Genomic DNA, 19,258 nt, shown 5'->3' on the forward strand with positions numbered 1-19,258 from the left:
TTCGGAAAATATGTCGGTCTGGCCCCCAGCCCGGACCTGAGTCATCAGGCCCCGCTGCATTGAGTCATGGCCCTCCACAACCCCCCCTACCCCCCGCCCCTGGGACCTTCGAGGGGACCCCCGCCTCCGCCCCATCCCCCTGCCACCTCGGGTCGGCCCAGGGCTCATCTTCGCAGGAGTCGAGAGCGATTCCCCCACCCCAACCCATCCCATCCCAAGACAGCATGACTCCCACGTGGAAAGAAGCCTTGGCTTTATTTGCTCTGTGGGAACTATGTTCGCTGTTCGGTTCACAGGCCCCTCCCGGGCATGGGGAGGTGGGGGGGGGGTGGTGATGGTGGGTGTGGGCATCCGGGCAGGCACCCTGGAGGAGGCGTCGTCCCGCCTAGGTCACCCTTCCCCATCTTTTCCGTGGGGTCTTCCATGGGGTCAAACACTAGGATGTGGTGAAGCCACAGAAAGGTGGGAGGGCAGGAAGAGAAGCAGGGCTGTAGCACCAAGATCCCCCCCTCCCCACCCCCACCTGCTCATCCCTGAAAAGGGGACTAAAATAAAGCCCTGAGGCCTTTGTAGGGGCTGTCCTTAAGTGCTGGTGGCAGAGAGCCTGTGCCCCATCAGTCTAGAATTCAGGCCACCAGCTGTGGGGAGCTTGGGGGTGAAGGGGGCGGGCAGGTGGGCCGAGGACAGAAATACAGCAAAGTGAGCCCAGTCTGGGAGAGGCAAGGAGGGACGGGGCTTTTCTGTCTGCACGATTCCTTATTATAGAAAAGGGATAGAACTAGGGGGAGGGGCTGCATGGGGTCCATGTGAGCAAGTAGGAGGTTGCAGCTCCCCTGGGAGCCCCCAGTGGTCCCAAGGCCTGAGGACATGATGGCGTGGAGGGGCAGGTGGTCCCTGCCTGGACGGGCAAGAAGTGTGTTCGTTATTTCAGCCAAGTGGCCACTGAACAACGGGGAGAGGCCCGGGGTCCCGCCCAGAACTGGGGGGATCAGACTGGTTAGGGCCAGGAGTGTGACTGTGAGTGTAGGTCCTCTCTCCTGAGAATGTCAGCCCCCTGAGGGGAGATACACGGGTCTGTTTTGCTCTCGGCTGTGATCCCCAGTGCCCAGAACAAGCCCTGCACATCCAAACATAGTAGGTGCTCAATAAATACACGATTGGATTGATGCCTCTGTGTGTGTGTGTGTGTGTGTGTGTGTGTGTGTGTATTAATGTCAACATCGTGTGCCTAAGTGTACATGAGGGTAGAGGTGCAAAGGCCAGCAGAGAAGCCTTGCCCCTCCCCTGGTCCCCACTGGCGGAGGCAGGTGGAGAGGCCTCCATCCTTACAGCTGAGAAGGCGGGCAGGCAGGGTGCGTGCAGGCTGGGGCGAGGGTGTGCGTGCAGCCAGCTGGAGCTGGGGGAGCCACAGCAGGGCGAGTGGGAGGGACGGCCGGCAGGCAGCGGCCGGCTCACTCTGCAGAGCCCTTGTGGCGCCGCTTGGAGGGCGGCACCAGGCGGCGGGGCAGGTTGGTGGGCAGCCCGTGGCCCTCGAGCTTGGCCTCGATGAGGTGGCTGGCCAGGGCGAACTCCTCGTCATCCAGCATGCCATCCCGGTCGACGTCACTCAGCTTCCAGATGCGCCCCAGCACCGAGTTGGGAAGCTTGGTGCCCACCATCCAGGTCTTGGCTTTGGTGCCGCTCAGCTTGCCGTCAGCCGGAGCCAGGTTGTAGAAGATCTCGTCGTATTTGGACTTGTCCTTGGTCACCACCCACTCGGCCTCGTCGTCCGAGCCCTCCTCGCCGTCCTCCAGGGCCTCGTCAGGCCCCCGCTCCACGAAGGGGCCCATGTGGGTACCCTCGAAAGCGCCACCCTGCACGCCCACCTCCGTGCTCTCCAGCTCCTCCTGGCGCAGCAGGGGCATGAGCTTGGCGATGTCGTGCGTCAGCATCTCGTCCAGCGCCTCCAGCAACTTTGGCTTCAGCGAGTGGAATTTGGTGAAGTCGTGAGCCATCAGCAGCTCCTGTTGGAGGGGAGGAAGAGAGGGGTGCACTGGGAAGTCAGGGGGCACCATCCTCAAGGCGCCCCAGACCCGTGGGGGCTGCAAGACACTTGGGCGGCCGACTTGGTGGCAGGTCTTCCCAGAGAGGTGCAAAAGTATCAGAATATCTGCACAGGGGCACCTGGGGGACTCAGTGGTTTGAGCGTCTGCCCGCTTCTCCCTCTGCCTACGTCTTTGCCTCTCTCTGTCTCTCATGAATAAATAAATAAAATCTTTAAAAAATATATCTGCACAGCCCATTCTACTTGGGCACCCACCGCTCAGAAGAGACTTGGGCAGCAGGGTCCCAGAGGCCCTCCCCCTGTGCCACGCGTGCCCCCAGAATCCTTGGACGATAGGGACCTCGGGGGGCCCTCTGATGACTTACAGCAGCAGCCGTTTGCCAGCTGGTGGAGACGGGTTTCAGTGTTCTGACATCGGCTGCAGCTCTGCCGAGCACACCCTGGGTCTGCCCAGCCTCTTGGCACCCCAGCTGCACCCCACCATTGTGCAAATCAAGGAAATTCCATTCTTACTACTGCTCCGTTAACTGTCACCCCACTTCACAGAAATGGCCAAGAGGCTCGCTGCCAAGTTTGGAGGTTAGGTTGGGGATGGCCAGATCATTAGGCGACCCTGGGACACGCACACACACACACACACACACACACACACACACACACGCCCGCCCCAGAAGTCATCTCTGTGCAAGAGCAGCTGTGGGGCTGGATTTACGGTCATGCTGCTGCTCCTGCGGCCGCTCCAAGTCACCCACGCCAGGAGAGTCCCAGCAAGACCGCTGTGTTTCATGGCACCACATTGATTTCCAGAGCCAAGGTGGAGAGGCCCCTGATCTGACATAAAGGGGTGGGGGTGGGGTCTGGACTCCAGTGCCAGCCTGCCCAGGTCCCAACCCCGTTCTGCCACTTTGGAGCTGTGTGTCCTCAGGCGAGTGACTTCACCTCTCTGGGCCTCAGTTTCCACACGTGTAAAACGGATCCATAGCATTGGCGCTCCCCTCACTTGGGGGTTGGGGGGGTGGGAAGGGCTACATGAGTTCATCTGGATGAAGTGTTCCAGAATTGTCAGCATAATGCTAGCAGCTGCAGTTCAGCCCGGCCAGGTTCTCAACCAGGGGAGGTGTCACTCTTCCCTGGTGGACACCTGGCAAGATCTAGAGACATTCCTGACCATCAGAGCTGGGGGGTGCTCCTGGCACCTCGAGGCCAGGCGGACGCAAATGTCCCACAATACACAGGACACCCCTGAGCACGCTCGCTCTGCCCCCGAATGTCAGCATCGCTGAGGGTGAGAGCCTTGGTCCAGCGCCAAGTCCGTGCCACACGCTGCTCGACAGGGCCACGGGCACCAGCCGACTCAGCCAGCGCCCCTGCGCCCACTGCCCAGCCGAAAACAGAGGCTCGGGCAACGTGACTCGCCCAGACTCGCAGAGCTCGCAAGTGGCCCAAGCGAAACCCCTGTACAGTAGGTCCTCCGGGTTGTGGGTTAGAGACCATCTCAGACCCAAAGGTCACGGGCTCTGAGGACCAGCCTGATGCAACCTTGAAACAGAGGCTCAGCCGGGGCTTGGGGGTCCCGCTCCCCACCTCCATGCCTGCGCTGAGACCTCTGTCCCCTTGTTTCTGCTGTCACCCCTGCCCTGCCCACTAGATCTTCATTCACCCGGTTGCCACTGCACCCAGACCCAGTGCTTCCCCCCAACACTGGTTAACCCTAGACTTGGACGTGCAAGGGAGCCCCCCAATACCCATCTGTCACTTCTCTCTCAGCCCTGGAACCCCTGGGCACTACATGGGCACCCGGCTGCCTAGAGGGGAGGCTACACCTTCCAGCTTACGGCCAGCTGTGGCCGCGTTCTGGACGTCAGCGTACGTTGCACGCACGACTCTAGAATTGGCCTTTCCAATACGGGAGCTGCATGCGGTTATTGACATTTAAATCAGTTAAAATGAAATAAAAACCTACGATGTCAGTGTCGGTGGGGCTAGTGGCTACTGTACTGGACGGCACAGCCCAGAACATTTCCATCGTGGTAGAAAGGACTGTTGGACAGCACGGTTCTAGAAAGTGTCCTTCCAGAGAGAGACTGTGCTGGTAGCTTTCCCTCCCTTCCTCCTCACCCCTTCTTGCTGGCTGGAATGCAGACAAGATGGCTGGGGTCTCGCAGCCATTCTGTACCACGTGGGGATCTTTGGAAGTGGAGGCCAGCCATGGAGGAGAACCAAGACTGAAGGGGCTCTGCAAAGCACCATAGCAGCCCCGGACCACCTTCTAGGACTTTCGGAGAGAAACAAGTCCATCCTTATTGAGCCACGGTTCCCTGGGGGTTTCTCTTCATTCCCTAGTCCTAATGCCTTCTAATGGAACCATTTGCAGGAGGTACTTTCCAGAACCTTCTGTTTTCAAGGCCCCCGCCCCGAAGCCTACAGGAGCTGAGCCCTTCCGCCTCCCACCTCCCTCCCGGGCGACCTCCCACCTGCATCTTCTGGCAGTCGGGAAAGTCACCGGGAGATATGTGATGCTCCAGCTGAATCTTGGCGAAGATGACGGGCAACTTGAGGATCAGCTGCTTCTTCTTGTTCTCCTTCCCAAACACGGACGGCATCTCCTTCTTCAGGTAGCTGATGATGTAGGCGTGAACCTGCGGGAGGAGCGCGCTCACCTGAGCCTGCATCACTGCTCCCCGGGCCCCACACCCAGCGCTTCTGATTCACGGGGCCCAGAGTGGGGCCTGAGGATGTGCATTCTGACCCTTGCAGGTGAGCTGTTGCTGCTGCTGCTGATGCTGCAGCTGTCAGGGGCAGGAGGGCTCCTCCTCTCCTAGGCAGTGTCCCCCCCCAAAAAAAAAATCTATATACCAGCCCAGGCCTCTCTCCTGGAGCTGGGGATGCTGGTTGCCTCGTCCACATTCCTGGACAGCTCTGTTTTTTGACGCCCAGTGGATTTTGGGCCCAACCCCCAGAGCTGTGTCACTCCCAGCTGTGCCCATTGCCTGTGGCGGGGCAAGGGCAGGGGGAACCAGGGTGCAGGGTGTGACACCCCCACTACTCCATTCCCAGTTGAAGCCAGACTTCCAGAAACCTTTCTTGATTTGATTCTCCTTACTCCTCACCAGCCACATCCATCCATCAGTGAGTCCTTTGCCTTCTGCCTCTACATGTGTCCCCTCTGTTTTCACTTCTCTCTCCATCTTGGGTGCCACCCCCCCACCCCAGGGCCAACTGTCAGCATCCCTTGTCTGGGGAAACAGCGCAGGCACCCCGCTGGTCTTCTGGCTTCTCTTGCCCTTACAATGCCTTCCCCAGGCAGCAGCAGCTGGAGAGGCCTTTTTGTCTTTTAGGAACAAACACCAGATCATGAGACACTGCTCCAAAGCCTCGGTTTGCTCTTATCCAAGTACAAAATTCCTACCACAGCTGACAAGTCCCTACAGCAGCAGTTTTCAAAGTGTGGTTGGGGGAACCCCCGGGATTTCCCCCCCTCCCCAGCCCCTTTCAGAGATTCATACAATCAAAACTATTTTAATAACAATACTAAGATGCTATTTGTCTTTTGTGCTTTCATCTCCCCTGGGGACAGTGGAGTTTTTATTTTTATTTTATTTTTTTAATATTTTATTTATTTGTTCATGAGAGACACAGACAGAGAGAGAGAGAGAGGCAGAGACACAGGCAGAGGGAGAAGCAGGCTCCATGCAGGGAGCCCAATGTGGGACTCAATCCAGGGTTTCCAGGATCACACCCTGGACCAAAGGCAAGCGCTAAACCACTGAGCCACCCAGGGATCCCCAACAGTGGAGTTTTTAAAGGCAACAAGCCGGTAGGACACCTTCACTGATCAAATGCAATAACAGATGTGCCAATCCAGAGGTCTCCTTGGAAGCCAGACATTAAAGAGACTTGCAAAAATGTAAAATAGGGCCATCGTCCTCTGTAAGTAATATATATATATATATAATATATATATATATATATTTTTTTTTTGGTTTGGAGATAATTTTCATAAAATGTATGGGACTTGGGTTACCATACCATAGGCTTATTGTTATTTTAAAAAATGATCTTATAAAAAAATGACCTTATAATATCTACTATCAATATTAATGTAAGCTATCATAACTCATCAATAACATTTAGAATAAATAAGTTACTACTTACTAATTATGTGAGTATTGTTGGATAAGCAGTAGTACCAGATAAATATATTAAACATTTTCTCAGTTTTAGCTTCTAGTGTGGTCATTCAAACTCTTTGGGGCATTCAGTCATTTTTAAGAGTGTCACGAGCTCCTGTGATGGAAGGTTTTGAGAACCACTGCTGTCTATAGTTTGGCTCCCAGTGTTTCATCCAACATCCTCTCCCCTCATTGCCCCCTCCACTGTGCCAGCTTCCTCACCTGCCTTCCTTGTACCAGCATGCCAATCTTTTTCTGACCACAGGGCCTTTTCACATGCCACTCTCTGCCTGCAACTCTGCCCTGATCTCCCCAAGGTGGCTCCTTCAGCTTCCTTTTGATCCTATCTCCTCACAGAGGCCATCCTATGAGAAGCAAGCACCCCGACCACCACCATCCAATTACTTTCTACCGTCACTTTCCCACCCCCCACACTGTTTATTGTAACTCTTATTTTGTTTATCTGGTGGTTTACATATTCTGTCTCTTTCCATCAGAATATGAGCTCCAGGGATCCCTGGGTGGCGCAGCAGTTTAGCGCCTGCCTTTGGCCCAGGGCGCGATCCTGGAGACCCGGTATCGAATCCCACGTCGGGCTCCCTGCGTGGAGCCTGCTTCTCCCTCTGCCTATGTCTCTGCCTCTCTCTCTCTCTCTCTCTCTCTGTGTGACTATCATGAATAAATAAAAAAAAAAAAAAAAAAAGAATATGAGCTCCAGGGGGGCTGGGACCTTATCTGTTCCTTCTGTCCTCAGCGCCGACACAACATACACAGAATGCACTCAAGAAATACTTGTGGAGGAAAGCAATCAACCTGGGAACCTTGGAGCCCCGATCTCTCAAGTTATCAAATAACAAACAAGGAGGGCGGAATAATGAACATTCGCATTTTTGGACGGGAAGTTCAGTAATTAACTGCATGTGCCTAAATAAAAATAGAATATATCTGGAAAAAGACACAAGAAACTCCTCCTTACTGCCTCGAGGGAAGGGGTCCTGCAAGCTGGTGGGGAGATCAGGGCTGGGAGGGAGCATGTTCGGCCGAGCTTAAATGCTTCACCATGAAATGGTCTTAAATGTTTGATGGAAAACACTCGTTTAAAAGCTCTGTTAATGAATCATAGGCTTAGAATGCTAAAAATTTTGGCGGCCCCTGAGTGGTTCTGAATCCTCATGTCTTCCCACCCCTACTGCTCTGGGCTCCTTGTTCAAGCCTGTTCCTGCCTCAGGCCCTTTGCACTTACTGTTCCCTCTGCCTGAGAGGGCCTCCCCCGGGCCTCCACTCTTTCCCTCCTTCAGGTCTCTGCTCAATATCACCTCCTCAGGGAGACTCTCCCTGACTTCCCTAAAACAGTCCCTTTGCCAATCTCCTTTCCTCTGCTTCATTTTCCTTCCTGATCCTTATCACATACAATACTGTATGATATTCTAGATCCATTTGTTTAATATCCACTTCCCCAGTAAAAAGTGATTCTACAAGAAAGAAAAAAAAAAACAAAACATCATCTGGTTTGTTCTCTGCTGTATCCCCAGGACCCCAAGCAATGCGGATGCACGTTGTCGGGGCTCCATAACTGTTTGTTGAGTGAATGGCACTGAGCCACCTCAGAGAAGCTCGGTAAGAAGGTTCAGGGCAGCCTGGCCTCATTGGCATCAGATCCTCCCGGGATCTTGGCCTCAAGTATCACAACACGGTGAAATCACCCCCTCTAGCAGCTATTACATCAACCAGAGGGCAGAGCAGAGCCAGGTGACTCATCCACACCCTATATCGTACAGACGGGGAAACTGAGTCACCGAGGAGTAGTGACCCAGAGTCCAGAAAGGCCCTGTACTTTGGGGGAGAGCGTACGGGGAGGTAAGTGGTGTGGACCGTTTGATGGCCAGACCAAGTGTGGCGGAGTCCCATGTGCGGAATGAGTGGGTGCCCCGGAGCAGGGAGGGGGGGCAGCGGGGTTCCGTCGCGGTGGGCCCGGTGTGAGGGGCTCTGGGGATGGATCCGCGGGAGGAGGGGGAAGGAATGGTCGCCGGGTCCCAGGGGCCCGAGGGACAGGGGTGGGGTCAGGGTGGTGGGCGGGGCCTGCGAGCGCGGGCCAATGGGGGCGAGGGGGCGGGGCCCAGCGCGGCTCCCGGGGGACCCAGAAGAGGGAAGGCGGGAGGGCGCTGATGGCTTTTCCAGAGAGGAAGCGGGGGAAGGTGCCAGGAAGAGATAAGGTGGGAGGGCGGGCTGGGCCGGGGCGCGGGTCCCGGACTCCGGGGTTTGTCCGCGTTTCCGGAGCCGCCTCCTGCCCAGGCGGGGGCACCAGGTGTCCGGGCCGACCCCGCCCACTTGTCCCACGGCCCTGGGCCTCCGCTCCCGCCGCCGCCGTCTGCGTCCCCGAGGGGGGCCCCGGGGCCGGGGGTCAGTGGGGGGGGTGTCGGGGGTCCGTGGGGGATCCTGGGGTCGGGGGTCCGTGCGGGGCCTGGGGCCAGGGGGTCGGAGGGGGGAGCCTGGGGCCGGGGGTCCGTGCGGGGTCCTGGGGGAGCCAGGGCGAGCCGGGGGTCCTTTCGGGTGAGGACTGAGAAAGTCCAGGAGGAAACCAGAGAGGGAGAGAGAGAAAGGAGGGAGAGAGCCAGAGAAGGAGGGAGGAGAGAGGAGGAGCACGAAAGGGAGGAATAAGAGGGAGAGGTGGCCGCTGGAAAGAGGTAGAAGGGAGGAGAAACAGGGAGACACAGAGACAGCCCAGAGCCCCGTGGGGAGGAGGGATAGGTGGATTCCCAGGCTGAGCAGACCGCTGGGCCGCTCCCTCCTGAGGATTCCTGGGGTGGGGGGAGCCCTGACTCACCCCCTCTCCACTGCTCCTTAAACCGACACCTCAGCTCCTCCACCCCCCATAACCTCCTCGGCCTCCCTGCCTGCCCAGCTTCCTGCCCCACCTCCACCCTGGCAGCCGCCCCCATGAATGTTCCATTTGGCCTCCAAAATCGCTCTCAAACCAGTGCTCTCCTTCCCGTTCCTCTCTCCTTCCCCTCCCCTGTGCTGCGGATCCAGGCTCCTTGTGCCTCGGTCCCCAGCCTCCTCCCTGGGCTCTGGCCCCAGTCTAACCACCCTCCAATCCACCTACCAGAAGGCAGCCTGAGTAGGACGCTGTCTCTCCTCTGCTCCCAACTCTTCCATGGCTCCCCAGTGCCCTTGGGACAAAGCTCAGGTTCCAGGCCACAGCCCTGGGGGGGTCTGATGCCCACCCACCTCGCCAGCCTCAGGTTCAGTTACTTGCATTGTCTACACCGGGTTCAACCCCGACATTTCCCCCTCTTCCTTGAACAGGCCACGTTCTCATCTCTGGTCCACGCGCTTACTGGTCCCAGTGTCTAAGAATTCCTTCCTCTCCTCTTCCTCCTCCTCCAGTTTGCAGCTCAGATACCCTCTCCTCCAAGAAGCCCTCCATCCTCATTCCCCCTGGGCTCCCCAGTGCCTGCCCTGACCATGCTGGGTCATCACTGTCTGGGCGGGTCTGTCTCCTCCCAACTGCCTTTGGTCACTGCTGTGTCCTCGGTGCCGCCCAACACAGGGCCAGGCACAGAGGAGATTTGGTTGCACGAGAGGGTTTGTTCAATGCCATTTGTTCAATAAAGATTCACTGAGCCCCAACTCTGTTTTGGGTGCTGGGGAGACAGCAGCGGGAATGCTATGAAGGAAACCACAAGGATGAAGGCAGGGTCACCTGATGGGAGCAGGGAGTTAGAGTCCTACAAAGGGAGGGCAGACAGGGAAGCCTTCCTGGGCATGTTGAGCAAAGACCTGAAGGAGGTGAGGGGCGAGCCGAGTGGGAGCGGGGCGAGGAAGGGCGGTTTCCAGGAAGAGGGAATAGTACGTGCAAAGGCCCTGAGGTAGAGGTGAGGAGGCCCGCGTGAAGTGTAATGCATGGTGGGAAAGGGAGCAGAAGAGGAGGACAGAGGGGAAAAGTAGCGCAGAGTGATGGGGGAATGGAAGGGCCGTGGACCACAGTGAGGGCTTGGGTTCTGCTGAGTACGTGGGAGTCCCTGGTGGCCGGTGCGTGGAGGGTGCCATGATCCGTGTGGCTGGTGGCGGGGCGTGGGTGAAAGGATGACAGGACACAGGAGAGACAGAGCGATGTGGAAATAGAATGATAGATGCGTAGCCTAGGGGTGACTCCAGGCCATTCTGGTCCCTCACTCACCCTGCACCAGCATGACCCCGCCTGGACAACTCTCTTAGAGCAGAGGGCACAACGTCACCCGAGGGCCCCTAAGTGAGCCCCAGAGAACTAGATGGGATGGGATGAGATGGGATGCAGGGCAAGGGCTGCTCTGCTGGGTGCGTTCCAGTGCTGCTCTCCATCCCCAGAGCTGTTCCCCCATCCACAGAACTGCTCCTCCACCCCCAGAGCTGCTCCCTCATCCCCAGTGCTGCTTACCCATCCCCAGAGCTGCTCCCCCACCCCCAGTGCTGCTCCTTCATCCCCAGTGCTTCTCCCCCATCCACAGAACTGCTCCCCATCCCCAGAGCTTCTCTCCCATCCCCAGTGCTGCTGCCCCACCCCCAGCACTGCTCCCCTGTCCCAAGAGCTGCTCCCACATCCCCAGAGCTTTTCCCTCATCCCCAGAGCTGCTTACCCGCACCAGCCGTGCCCTCTTCACCAGGTCGTTGAGCTTGCGCAGGGCCGCGTGGCGTGGCAGGCCCTGGATATCGCGGAAGAGGTCCTGTTCCTCCAGCTCAAAGAGGCGCCGGTTGTCCGGCACCAGGAGGGGTTGGGACCAGAAGGAGCCGATGTAGACGCGCAGCACCTCGGGTGTGCCCACCACCTTGCCCAGTGCCCACATGAGCGCCCCGTAGACACGCATCAGCTGCTGGGTCTCCACCATGTCCGCCTTGTTGAGCACCACGCGGATCTTGTCCTCGTGGCCCCGCAGGGCGCCGATGGCCTCCGAGAACTCGTCGGAGATCTCCAGCTTGTGCGCGTCAAAGAGCAGGATGATGAGGTCCACGCGCTCCGCGAACCAGCGCAGCACCGCCGGGAAGTCGTAGCCTGGGGGTACGCAGTGGAAGTGGGTACGAAGGGCAGAGGTCAGTCCCCCCCTCCCTCCAGCCTTTCAGAAGCACCCATTCCTTTGGATTGACATCGGACTGTACGGGTGTTCAGGTTATTAACTTTCAAAACCCTTCTCGGGGCACCATAGCCAAGGCCCCAAGAGTGTCCCCCCGGCTCTGGCCCCCCAGGCACCAGAATTACCCCATCACTCTGGCCCCTGGCCCTCAGGGCTATCATTTGCCTCCGTTTCATTCATTCTTTAAGCAGATACTAGTGGTGTGCACTGGTCCAGATGCACAGGTTAAAATATTGAAGCATTTCTTAACAGACTGTGCTTCTATGAACCCCCCAGCCTCCCAAGTGCTTCCATCACCCCAGTCCCTCCCTAGGACTTTGGATCTCCTGGCCATCCAGCAACTAAAGAGTTCACGTTGGCTCTGGCTCTACTGTCGCCAGAGCAGATGGTAAATATTTTGAATTTATTTGACAATATTTACAGAGAGTCTTCTGTGGGCCAGGCCCTATCCCGGGTACCACGCATTACCACAGACAACACGGAGACAAGTCCTGGCCTTCGTGGAGCACCTGTCTCAACAAATGGCTCCCATCTTCCTTCCTTCCTTCCTTGTTCATTCATTAGTTTACACCGTTCATTGGTTTGTTTTTTTAAGATTTTATTTATTCATGAAAGACACAGAAAGAGAGACAGAGACATAGGCAGAGGGAAATACAGGCTCCCTGTGGGGAGCCTGATAAGGTACTTGATCCCAGGACCCTGAGATCATGCCCCCAGCCAAAGGCAGACGCTCAACCACTGAACCACCCAGGTGCCCCCACCATTCACTCTGCTGCCGTTCACTCATGCACCCAGTGAGCGGTGCTCAGGAGAGCAGAGAAGAGCCATGGGAACACCCTGCCTTGGCGGGTCAGGAAGTTCTGGGTTTGAATCCCGCCTCTGCCTCCCCCCACAGCTATGTGACTTTAAACAAGTAGGAAACCTCTCTGATTGTTTCCTCTCCTGTAAAATGAAAGTCATCACAAGAATGTGACTTGTAGGACTGTTGTGGAGATTAAAAAAAGATAAATGAGCTCATATATCATATACAAAAAGAGCCTATTTACAAAAACCATGCCTGTTTAAAATGGGTGAGCTTGGGACACCTGGGTGGCTCAGTAGTTGACCGTCTGCCTTCAGCCCAAGGTGTGATCCCGGGTTCTGGGATCGAGTCCCACATCAGGCTCCCCGCAGGGACCAGCTTCTCCCTCTGGCTGTGTCTCTGCCTCTCTCTGTGTGTCTCTCATGAATAAGTAAATAAAATCGTAAAAAAAAAAAATGGGTGAGCTTTAGGCATGTAAATGATGCCTCAATGAAACTGCTAGAACAGAGGCACCTGGATGGCACAGCTAAGTCAGTTAAGCGCCCAACTCTTGGTTACCCAGGTCATGATCTCAGGCTTGTGGGATCGAGCCCTGCATCAGGCTCAGCTCAGTGTGGAGTCTGCTTGAGATTTTCTTCCTCCCTCTCTGCCCCCTCCCATAAACAAACAAACAAACAAACAAACAAACTCTTTAAAAAATAAACCGTTAAAACAGACACAGTCTGAGAACACAGTAAGCACACTCAACAAGTATCAGTTATGACGCATGCGAGGCATGGTGGGGGCCCCCCAGGGAAGCACCCCTAGGGCACTCCCAGTCCTGTTCTCATTTGGTCCAGAGTCCACGGAGGACACAAACCCAGACCCCCAGACTGGTCAGGCCGGGGTCAGGGAACCTGGAGAGCTTTCGGAGCCCAGTGCAGGGGCACCTGACCTGGCCTGGGAGGGGTTTGGGGAGGGCTTCTCAGAACAGGGTCGGGGGACACGGTGGTGACCTGGGGAACGAGGAGTTAGCTGGCAGGACAGGGAGCCATGGCTGACTCACCCGATGACCTCACTGCATGCTCTCCCTGATTCAGCTAGTTGAATCTTCAAAACAGCCTCAGGAGGCAGGCACTTTCACAAGCCCCCATTTTCCAGAAGAGGAAACTGAGGCACACACAGGTTGAGGGGTTTACTCAAGACACACAGTTAGGTGGCCCGGAGCAGGAGCCTGCATGGGTCTCTATGCTCCACTGAAGAGTGGGTGTTGGGTGCAGGCGGCTAAGACGGAACCGGCTCCTAGTGGCCCTTGGGGACTGGCTGGTGGGGGGGACACTGCGGGGAGGAGGGGCCAGGTAACCAGAGGGATGGCAGCTGGGGCTCCTGGGGCTCCCTCCCTCCCCAGTGTCTACACACACACACACACACACACACACACAGGCCAGGATTTGGAAAGTGTGTCTCACTGCGGGGCGGGAGGAAGGGCGGGAGGTTGAGTCAGCGTGGGAATGAGAGACGTGGCAGGGAGTGCCCCGGGGTGCGGGGTGCGTGGCTCTGGCACTCCCCAGGCACACAGTGGTCCGCACATCCAGAGCGCCTATTGTGTGCGCACACTGAAGTGCTTTGCGGGGTTTTGACATTTAATTTTAACCCTTGGTGCCACCTACAAGGCTGATACTATTATTATTCCCATTTTACAGACGAGGAGACCAAGACCAGGAGAGACTAGCGCCTCGTCCAGGGTCCACCTTGGAGACGGCAAGTAGCAGAGCCCAGAGCTGAACCCCGCCAGAGGCTCCACTATGCTACAGTCACACACAAGTATGTTCACAGATTTTACATGCAGAGGCAGCCAGCCACGCATCCCGGCAATGCACACACACGTGCACACACATCTGGACACAATCATAGCCACAGGCTACAAGATACGGACTCCCAGACACACCCTCTCTCTCACACACACCCACTTGTACACACAAAGACACAATTATATACAGAGATAGAATCAGACACAGCCACACGCAATCCAACAAAATCCCCTGAGTCCTATGCAGTCCTCTACAGCCACACAAAGTCCCAATCATGGCCCTGACACACAGAGACACACAGACGCACAATCGCAGTGTCATACCCACAATTACACTCTGGGACACATGCTAAATCGCCCACAGTTCCACACACATTCGGGCACATTTCACAGCACAGTCGCACAGAGACACAGTCATACACAACCCCACAAAGTCCCCCAAGGTCCCCACAGTCCTTCGGAGCCACACAAAGTCACATCCAGCTATAGTCAGAGGCATAGACTCCCAGACACACACACACACACACACCAACGGACTCTCCTCTGCTTCCTCTACCCACCCTGCCAGGGAAGGAGACCTTGTTCTCTACTCTCTCCTCCTCCCCACAACCTTGGCCCCCACCCCGCACCCCTCCTGCTCTCCTGGTGGAGGCGGAGCCCCAGGAACTCCCAGGCTGCCCCCCTGCCTCCCCCGTCAGGCTGGCAGCTCGCCCTCCAATGGTTTCTGCAGCTGCCCCCTGCCTGTCTCCCAGGGGGATGTGCGCCTGCTGGGCAGTGGCCAGGGACACCGTCACCCTCCACGCTCTGGCCCTGCCTGGCGGCCCCGCCTCCCCTCCCCTCTGCCCCACAATGCAGCCTCCTTTGCCCCAGTCTCTGCGCCCCCGCCCCACTCCCGAGGCCAGACTGGGTGCGGGACAGAAACTGTGGGGTGGCCGGGGCTGCAGATGCTGAGCGGCTGCAAAGGGGTGGGGGCCGGCTCCCCCGGAGGCCCCCCACTGGAATTCACCCCCCCCCACCGCTCCCCCTGCACAGCTGTTTATAAATTCCAGGCTGGGCCTTGGCCGGCACCCAGACTCCCCCCTCCCAACTCCTGCTCAGCCCCATCTGCGACCCAGAGGTGGAGTCAGGCCCAGGCCCAGGGCCTCCCTGCCCGGCCTTGGCCTCCTCTCTGGGTCCCCAGCGTCTCCATGAGGCTGTCTGCCCTCAGAATCTGTCTCTGACTTCCCGTATCACCCCGTTTCTCTAGATCTCTCCCTCCACATCGTCCAGACCAGCCCAGACATGGAGCTGCAGCCTGCTGGCACGTGTTCATGCACACGCCTCCCCTTGCCTGCAGCCTGCGTAGACATGGAGCAATCACAGCCTTCCACCATCTCCCTTCTGCTACCCCGCCAGCCTGGGGCCAGCTGACACAAGCCCAGGTCCTCGCAAAGACCCAGTCGTTCCTCCCTCAGACCCAGGAGTCTGGCCCCACTCACCCCGGCTCACTCTCTGTTTGGCGCCCGACAGGATGCCCGGCGTGTCGATGATGCTAATGCTCTCCAGGACCTGATTGGGGAGCTGGGCACACATGAACCTGAGCCGGAAGAGAAGGCAGGGGTCAACACGGGGAGGCCAGGAGGGGAGCACACATTAGAAGGGAAACCAGATCCACAGAGGTGGATCAGGTACAGAGAAGCACGGGATCTTGAAAGATCAGAACAGAGAATAATAACTATTAAAAAAAAAACACACACACACACAACTCAGAGCTGATGTTTACTGAGCACTTACTTTGTGCCAGGTGCCATTCTAAGCACTTTATACATGAGTGCGGACTATGGTTATCTCCATTTTCCAGGTGAGGATAAAAGAGGCACAGAGAGGTTAGGTCATTTGCCCCAGGCCCCCCACGTGGAAAGGAGCTGGACCCAGGCAAGCTGGCTTCACTGCTCCCCTAGAGGAGGCCAGAGAGCAGAGGCAGGAAATAGAAGGATCAGGAAGAGAAGGGAATTGGAGCTGAAAAGGAAGAAACACAGGCAGGGAGGGATGCAGGCAGGCAGGGGACAGGAAGATGCACCCCTGCCTCTCAGGCTGCGCACCTGTTGAGGAAGGTGTTCCCGAAAGGGTTGAGCTTGCGGAAAGGCTTGTCCGGGTCAACGACCAGGGCGTTGCCTGGCACGGTGCCCTCGGTGTCCCCATGCATGACGGCCACGAAGCAGTCGGTGGTGGGCTCGGGCCCCACGCGGGAGCCTGGCACTTCCTGCTCCAGCAGGTACTGGATGAAGCTGGTCTTGCCTGTGCTGTACTGGCCCGCCACCAGGACCATGGGCTTGCCGTCGAAGTCGGCATCCTCCAGGGCCGGCGAGTGGAAGGCGCCGAATCGGTAATGCTCCTCGAGAGGCAGCAGCTTGGTGCGGTACAGCTCCTTGAGGGACGAGGTGACCGTGCGGATGGCCTCAGGCTGCTGGCCCCGCGCCCCGCCCCGCTTCAGCCAGCTGAACATGGTGGCTGCACACTGTCCACTGGGCTCTGGGCTCACGACGGAGACGTGCAGGGGAGAGCTGCCTGCAAGAGGACGGCAGGGTGTTGATGGGGGGGCTGCCTGGCAGAGGAGGAGAAGGACAAGGAAGGGAGCCGGAAGGTGCAACGGGTGGAGGAGGCTGGGGGGATTGGTAGAGGAGGAGCAGCAGAGAGCCCTGGAGGGCAGGAGGTGACGGTTCATGGAGGAGGAAGGTGATTATTCCAGAGGGAGGAAGAGAAAGAGATTAACAGTGGGATGATTGAAGAAGCAGGACTGATGGTGGGAGACCAAGGGATGGACAAGGGGAAGCAGCTGCCTCGAAGAAATGTATTCCTTCACTGGTTCATTCTTTCCTTCCTCTCTCCCCCTCTGCTATCATTTCACACATTTTCACTAAAATCACCTCATGTGTCAGGCACTATGGATCCAGAAATAGGCCTGAGACTGGCTCCCTACCCACTCAAGGCCCCCATTGAGGAGGGGACCTGGCACCAAGCAGTGATGCCTGGGAAATGCCGGGCAGTGGACTTGTGGGCACAAGATGGGGACATAGTGAGCTGACCACAGGGTTAGCAAACTCTGAGCTGAACGGCTCCCCTCCATGCACAATAGGGCTACCGTGCAAGACGGGCAGGGAGGATGGTGTGTGCCGAGGCCCAGAGCTGTGAAATGCATGGAGGGATAGCTGGACACAGGAGAGCTGAGAAATAAGGCAGAGGAGTTGCCTGGGTGCACCCAGGTCATGAGGGGCCTCAAGCGATCACAAGAGTAATAACATTTATGATCACTGCATGCCAGACACTGCTCTAACTCATCTAATCTTCATAACAACATTGTAAGGTAGGACAATTTATCCCCACATTTCTGACTCACAAGGGGGTTCAGGAAGATAGCAATAACTTATCCAAGATCACTCAGTTAGAAAGCGCTCAGTCTGGGATTCCAGGCAACCTGACCTTGGAACCTGTGCTCCTATTACACATCTGATTTATTTTTTTAAAGATTTTATTTATTTATTTATTTATTTATTCATGAGAGACACAGAGAGAGAGGTGGAGACATAGGCAGAGGGAGAAGCAGGCTCCCTGTGGGGAGCCCGATGTGGGACTCCATCCTAGGACCCTGGGATCACACCCTGAACCAAAGGCAGACGCTCAACCACTGAGCCACCCAGGTGCCCCCAGACGTCTGATTTAGGAAGAGAGAATTACCAACCCAGCAACAACGGGCACCCCCAGCACCTAGACTGTGTTCTCTATATTCCCTTACTATCTTTTCATTCTCTGTAGGATCTGTAGTGATGTCCCCTCTTTCCTTCTTGATAGCAGTCATTTGTGTCTTTTCTTTTTCCTCCTTGATCACTCTAAGCAGATGCTTATAATTTTACTGATCTTTTCACAGAGCCAGCTTTTGGCCAGATTGGAGTCTCCAAATACCATTCTCCATTAAAAAGCAAATAAACAAGCAAAAACTAGGGCTTCTTGGAGAAATGGTTGATTCCAGGACTGGAGCAGGGGAAGAACAAGTGAGCCTGGATCAGGGAAGGTGCTCAAAGATGGATGGGGCGTGTCACAGGGACACAGGGACCAACCTGCAGGAGCTCCCACTTGCCAAAGATGGGACAGATTTGAGCATTAAAATTAACTGCAAATCAAAACTGCTAAGATCCATAAAATCACAACGCTACTTAAAGGAAAATAAATAAAAAAGAACAAGGGTAGAGGGGAAAGAGTGCTGGAGAGGTGAAGGAGAGACAGGAGCTGGGAATTGGGATGTTGGCAGAGAGAGGGGACCCTGGGTGGGGGTCCTGGGCCGGGAGGAGTCTGAGGGACATTTTAGGGGTAGCTGGACTGGCCAGCGGGTTGGCAATGCAGGAGAGAAATTCTTTAGTGGGAGGAGGGGCCAAATAGGACAGAGGTGGGTGACGGAGACTCCAAGGAGGGGATCTCTCCTGGCTGGGAGGTTGGGGAGGCCCCTGGGAGTGGGGGGGCCACTGAGCACGGTGGGAAGGATCCAGGGGGGCAGGGGCACTGTTAGGGACTGGAAGGAGCTGGAGGGAGCTGGGGCGGCGGTACTGGCGACACCGTTACACACTGCGGGTGGGGTGGAGGCTGAAGGTCTGCGCCGCAGGGGAATAACCAGGCTCCGAGGCTCCGCGAGCGAGGTGCGGGGGGTGTTGGGAGGCGACAGCTGCGGGCGGGGCCACTCACCGAGGGGGCGCGCGGGGGGCTGCACCGGGCGGCGGGCTGCACGGGGGTCCCGCGGGGATCCGGGCCGCGGAGCGGCCTGTGCGCGAGGTCCGGTCCGGAGCAGGCTGAGCCGGGTGGGGCCCGGAGCCGGGAGGAGGGAAGGGAGGGGCGGGGGGGGGCGGGACCTGGCGCCCCCCCTCCCCAAAGCGGGAGCCCGGCCTCTGGCGCCCCCTGGTGGGCAGCGGCAGGGCGGCTTCTCCGGATGGCTGAGAGCGGGGCTTCGGATCCCGGGATGGGACCCTGGGCCACTCGCTTCCCTATCTCCGTCCCTCCTCGTCGCGTGGGAGTGCTAATATTATTATTATTATTATTATTATTATTATTATTATTAGAGTGCTAATATTAGTATGACTACTACCATCAACAGCAGGAGCAATAATAATGATGATTTTAAGACTTAGGTCATGAAATTCCTCTTCTCACAACCCGTCCTGGCTCCTCTCTGGAGAACGCAAAGTAAAAGCCAAAGCCCCCCCGCGGCCCCCCTCCCTCCCTCCCTCCTCGTGGCTCCCTCCGCTCCAGCCCCACTGACTTCCCTGCGGTTCCTCAAGCGCACCCACCGCCCTCCAGACCCTCAGGGCCTTTGCACTT

The 19,258-nt window shown here is 57.0% G+C and overlaps 1 protein-coding gene and 1 long non-coding RNA gene across 2 annotated transcripts; one reads left to right on the top strand and one right to left on the bottom strand.

The window, feature by feature from the left end:
- Positions 1-236: 236 nt before the first annotated feature.
- EHD2 (EH domain containing 2) lies at positions 237-18,766 on the bottom strand. Its single transcript, XM_025424488.3, has 6 exons — positions 18,629-18,766; positions 15,997-16,462; positions 15,394-15,491; positions 10,833-11,245; positions 4,519-4,683; positions 237-2,003 (listed from the first exon to the last, which is right to left on the bottom strand). Exons 2-6 carry the CDS (start codon positions 16,398-16,400, stop codon positions 1,452-1,454), a joined length of 1,632 nt encoding a protein of 543 aa, XP_025280273.1. The 5' UTR covers positions 16,401-16,462; positions 18,629-18,766; the 3' UTR covers positions 237-1,451.
- Positions 11,245-15,397, top strand: LOC112645228 (uncharacterized). The gene is made up of 3 exons (XR_003127008.3): positions 11,245-11,712; positions 13,809-13,929; positions 15,162-15,397. It is a non-coding gene; the product is annotated as an uncharacterized LOC112645228 (long non-coding RNA).
- Positions 18,767-19,258: the final 492 nt, after the last annotated feature.

Source organism: Canis lupus, chromosome 1, assembly GCF_003254725.2.
Source record: "Canis lupus dingo isolate Sandy chromosome 1, ASM325472v2, whole genome shotgun sequence".
In the NCBI taxonomy this organism is placed as follows: domain Eukaryota; kingdom Metazoa; phylum Chordata; class Mammalia; order Carnivora; family Canidae; genus Canis; species Canis lupus.

What these genes read in the sequence shown, in the direction of transcription:
- EHD2 (XM_025424488.3), bottom strand. Translation starts at nt 16,400, where the DNA reads ATGTTCAGCTGGCTGAAGCGGGGCGGGGCGCGGGGCCAGCAGCCTGAG. An exon ending in AGAGGGCACGGCTGGTGCGG is followed by an intron (nt 4,684 to 10,832) that starts GTAAGCAGCTCT and finishes CTCCTCCCGCAG; the next exon opens with GTTCACGCCTACATCATCAG. An exon ending in CCGACTGCCAGAAGATGCAG is followed by an intron (nt 2,004 to 4,518) that starts GTGGGAGGTCGC and finishes CCCCTCCAACAG; the next exon opens with GAGCTGCTGATGGCTCACGA.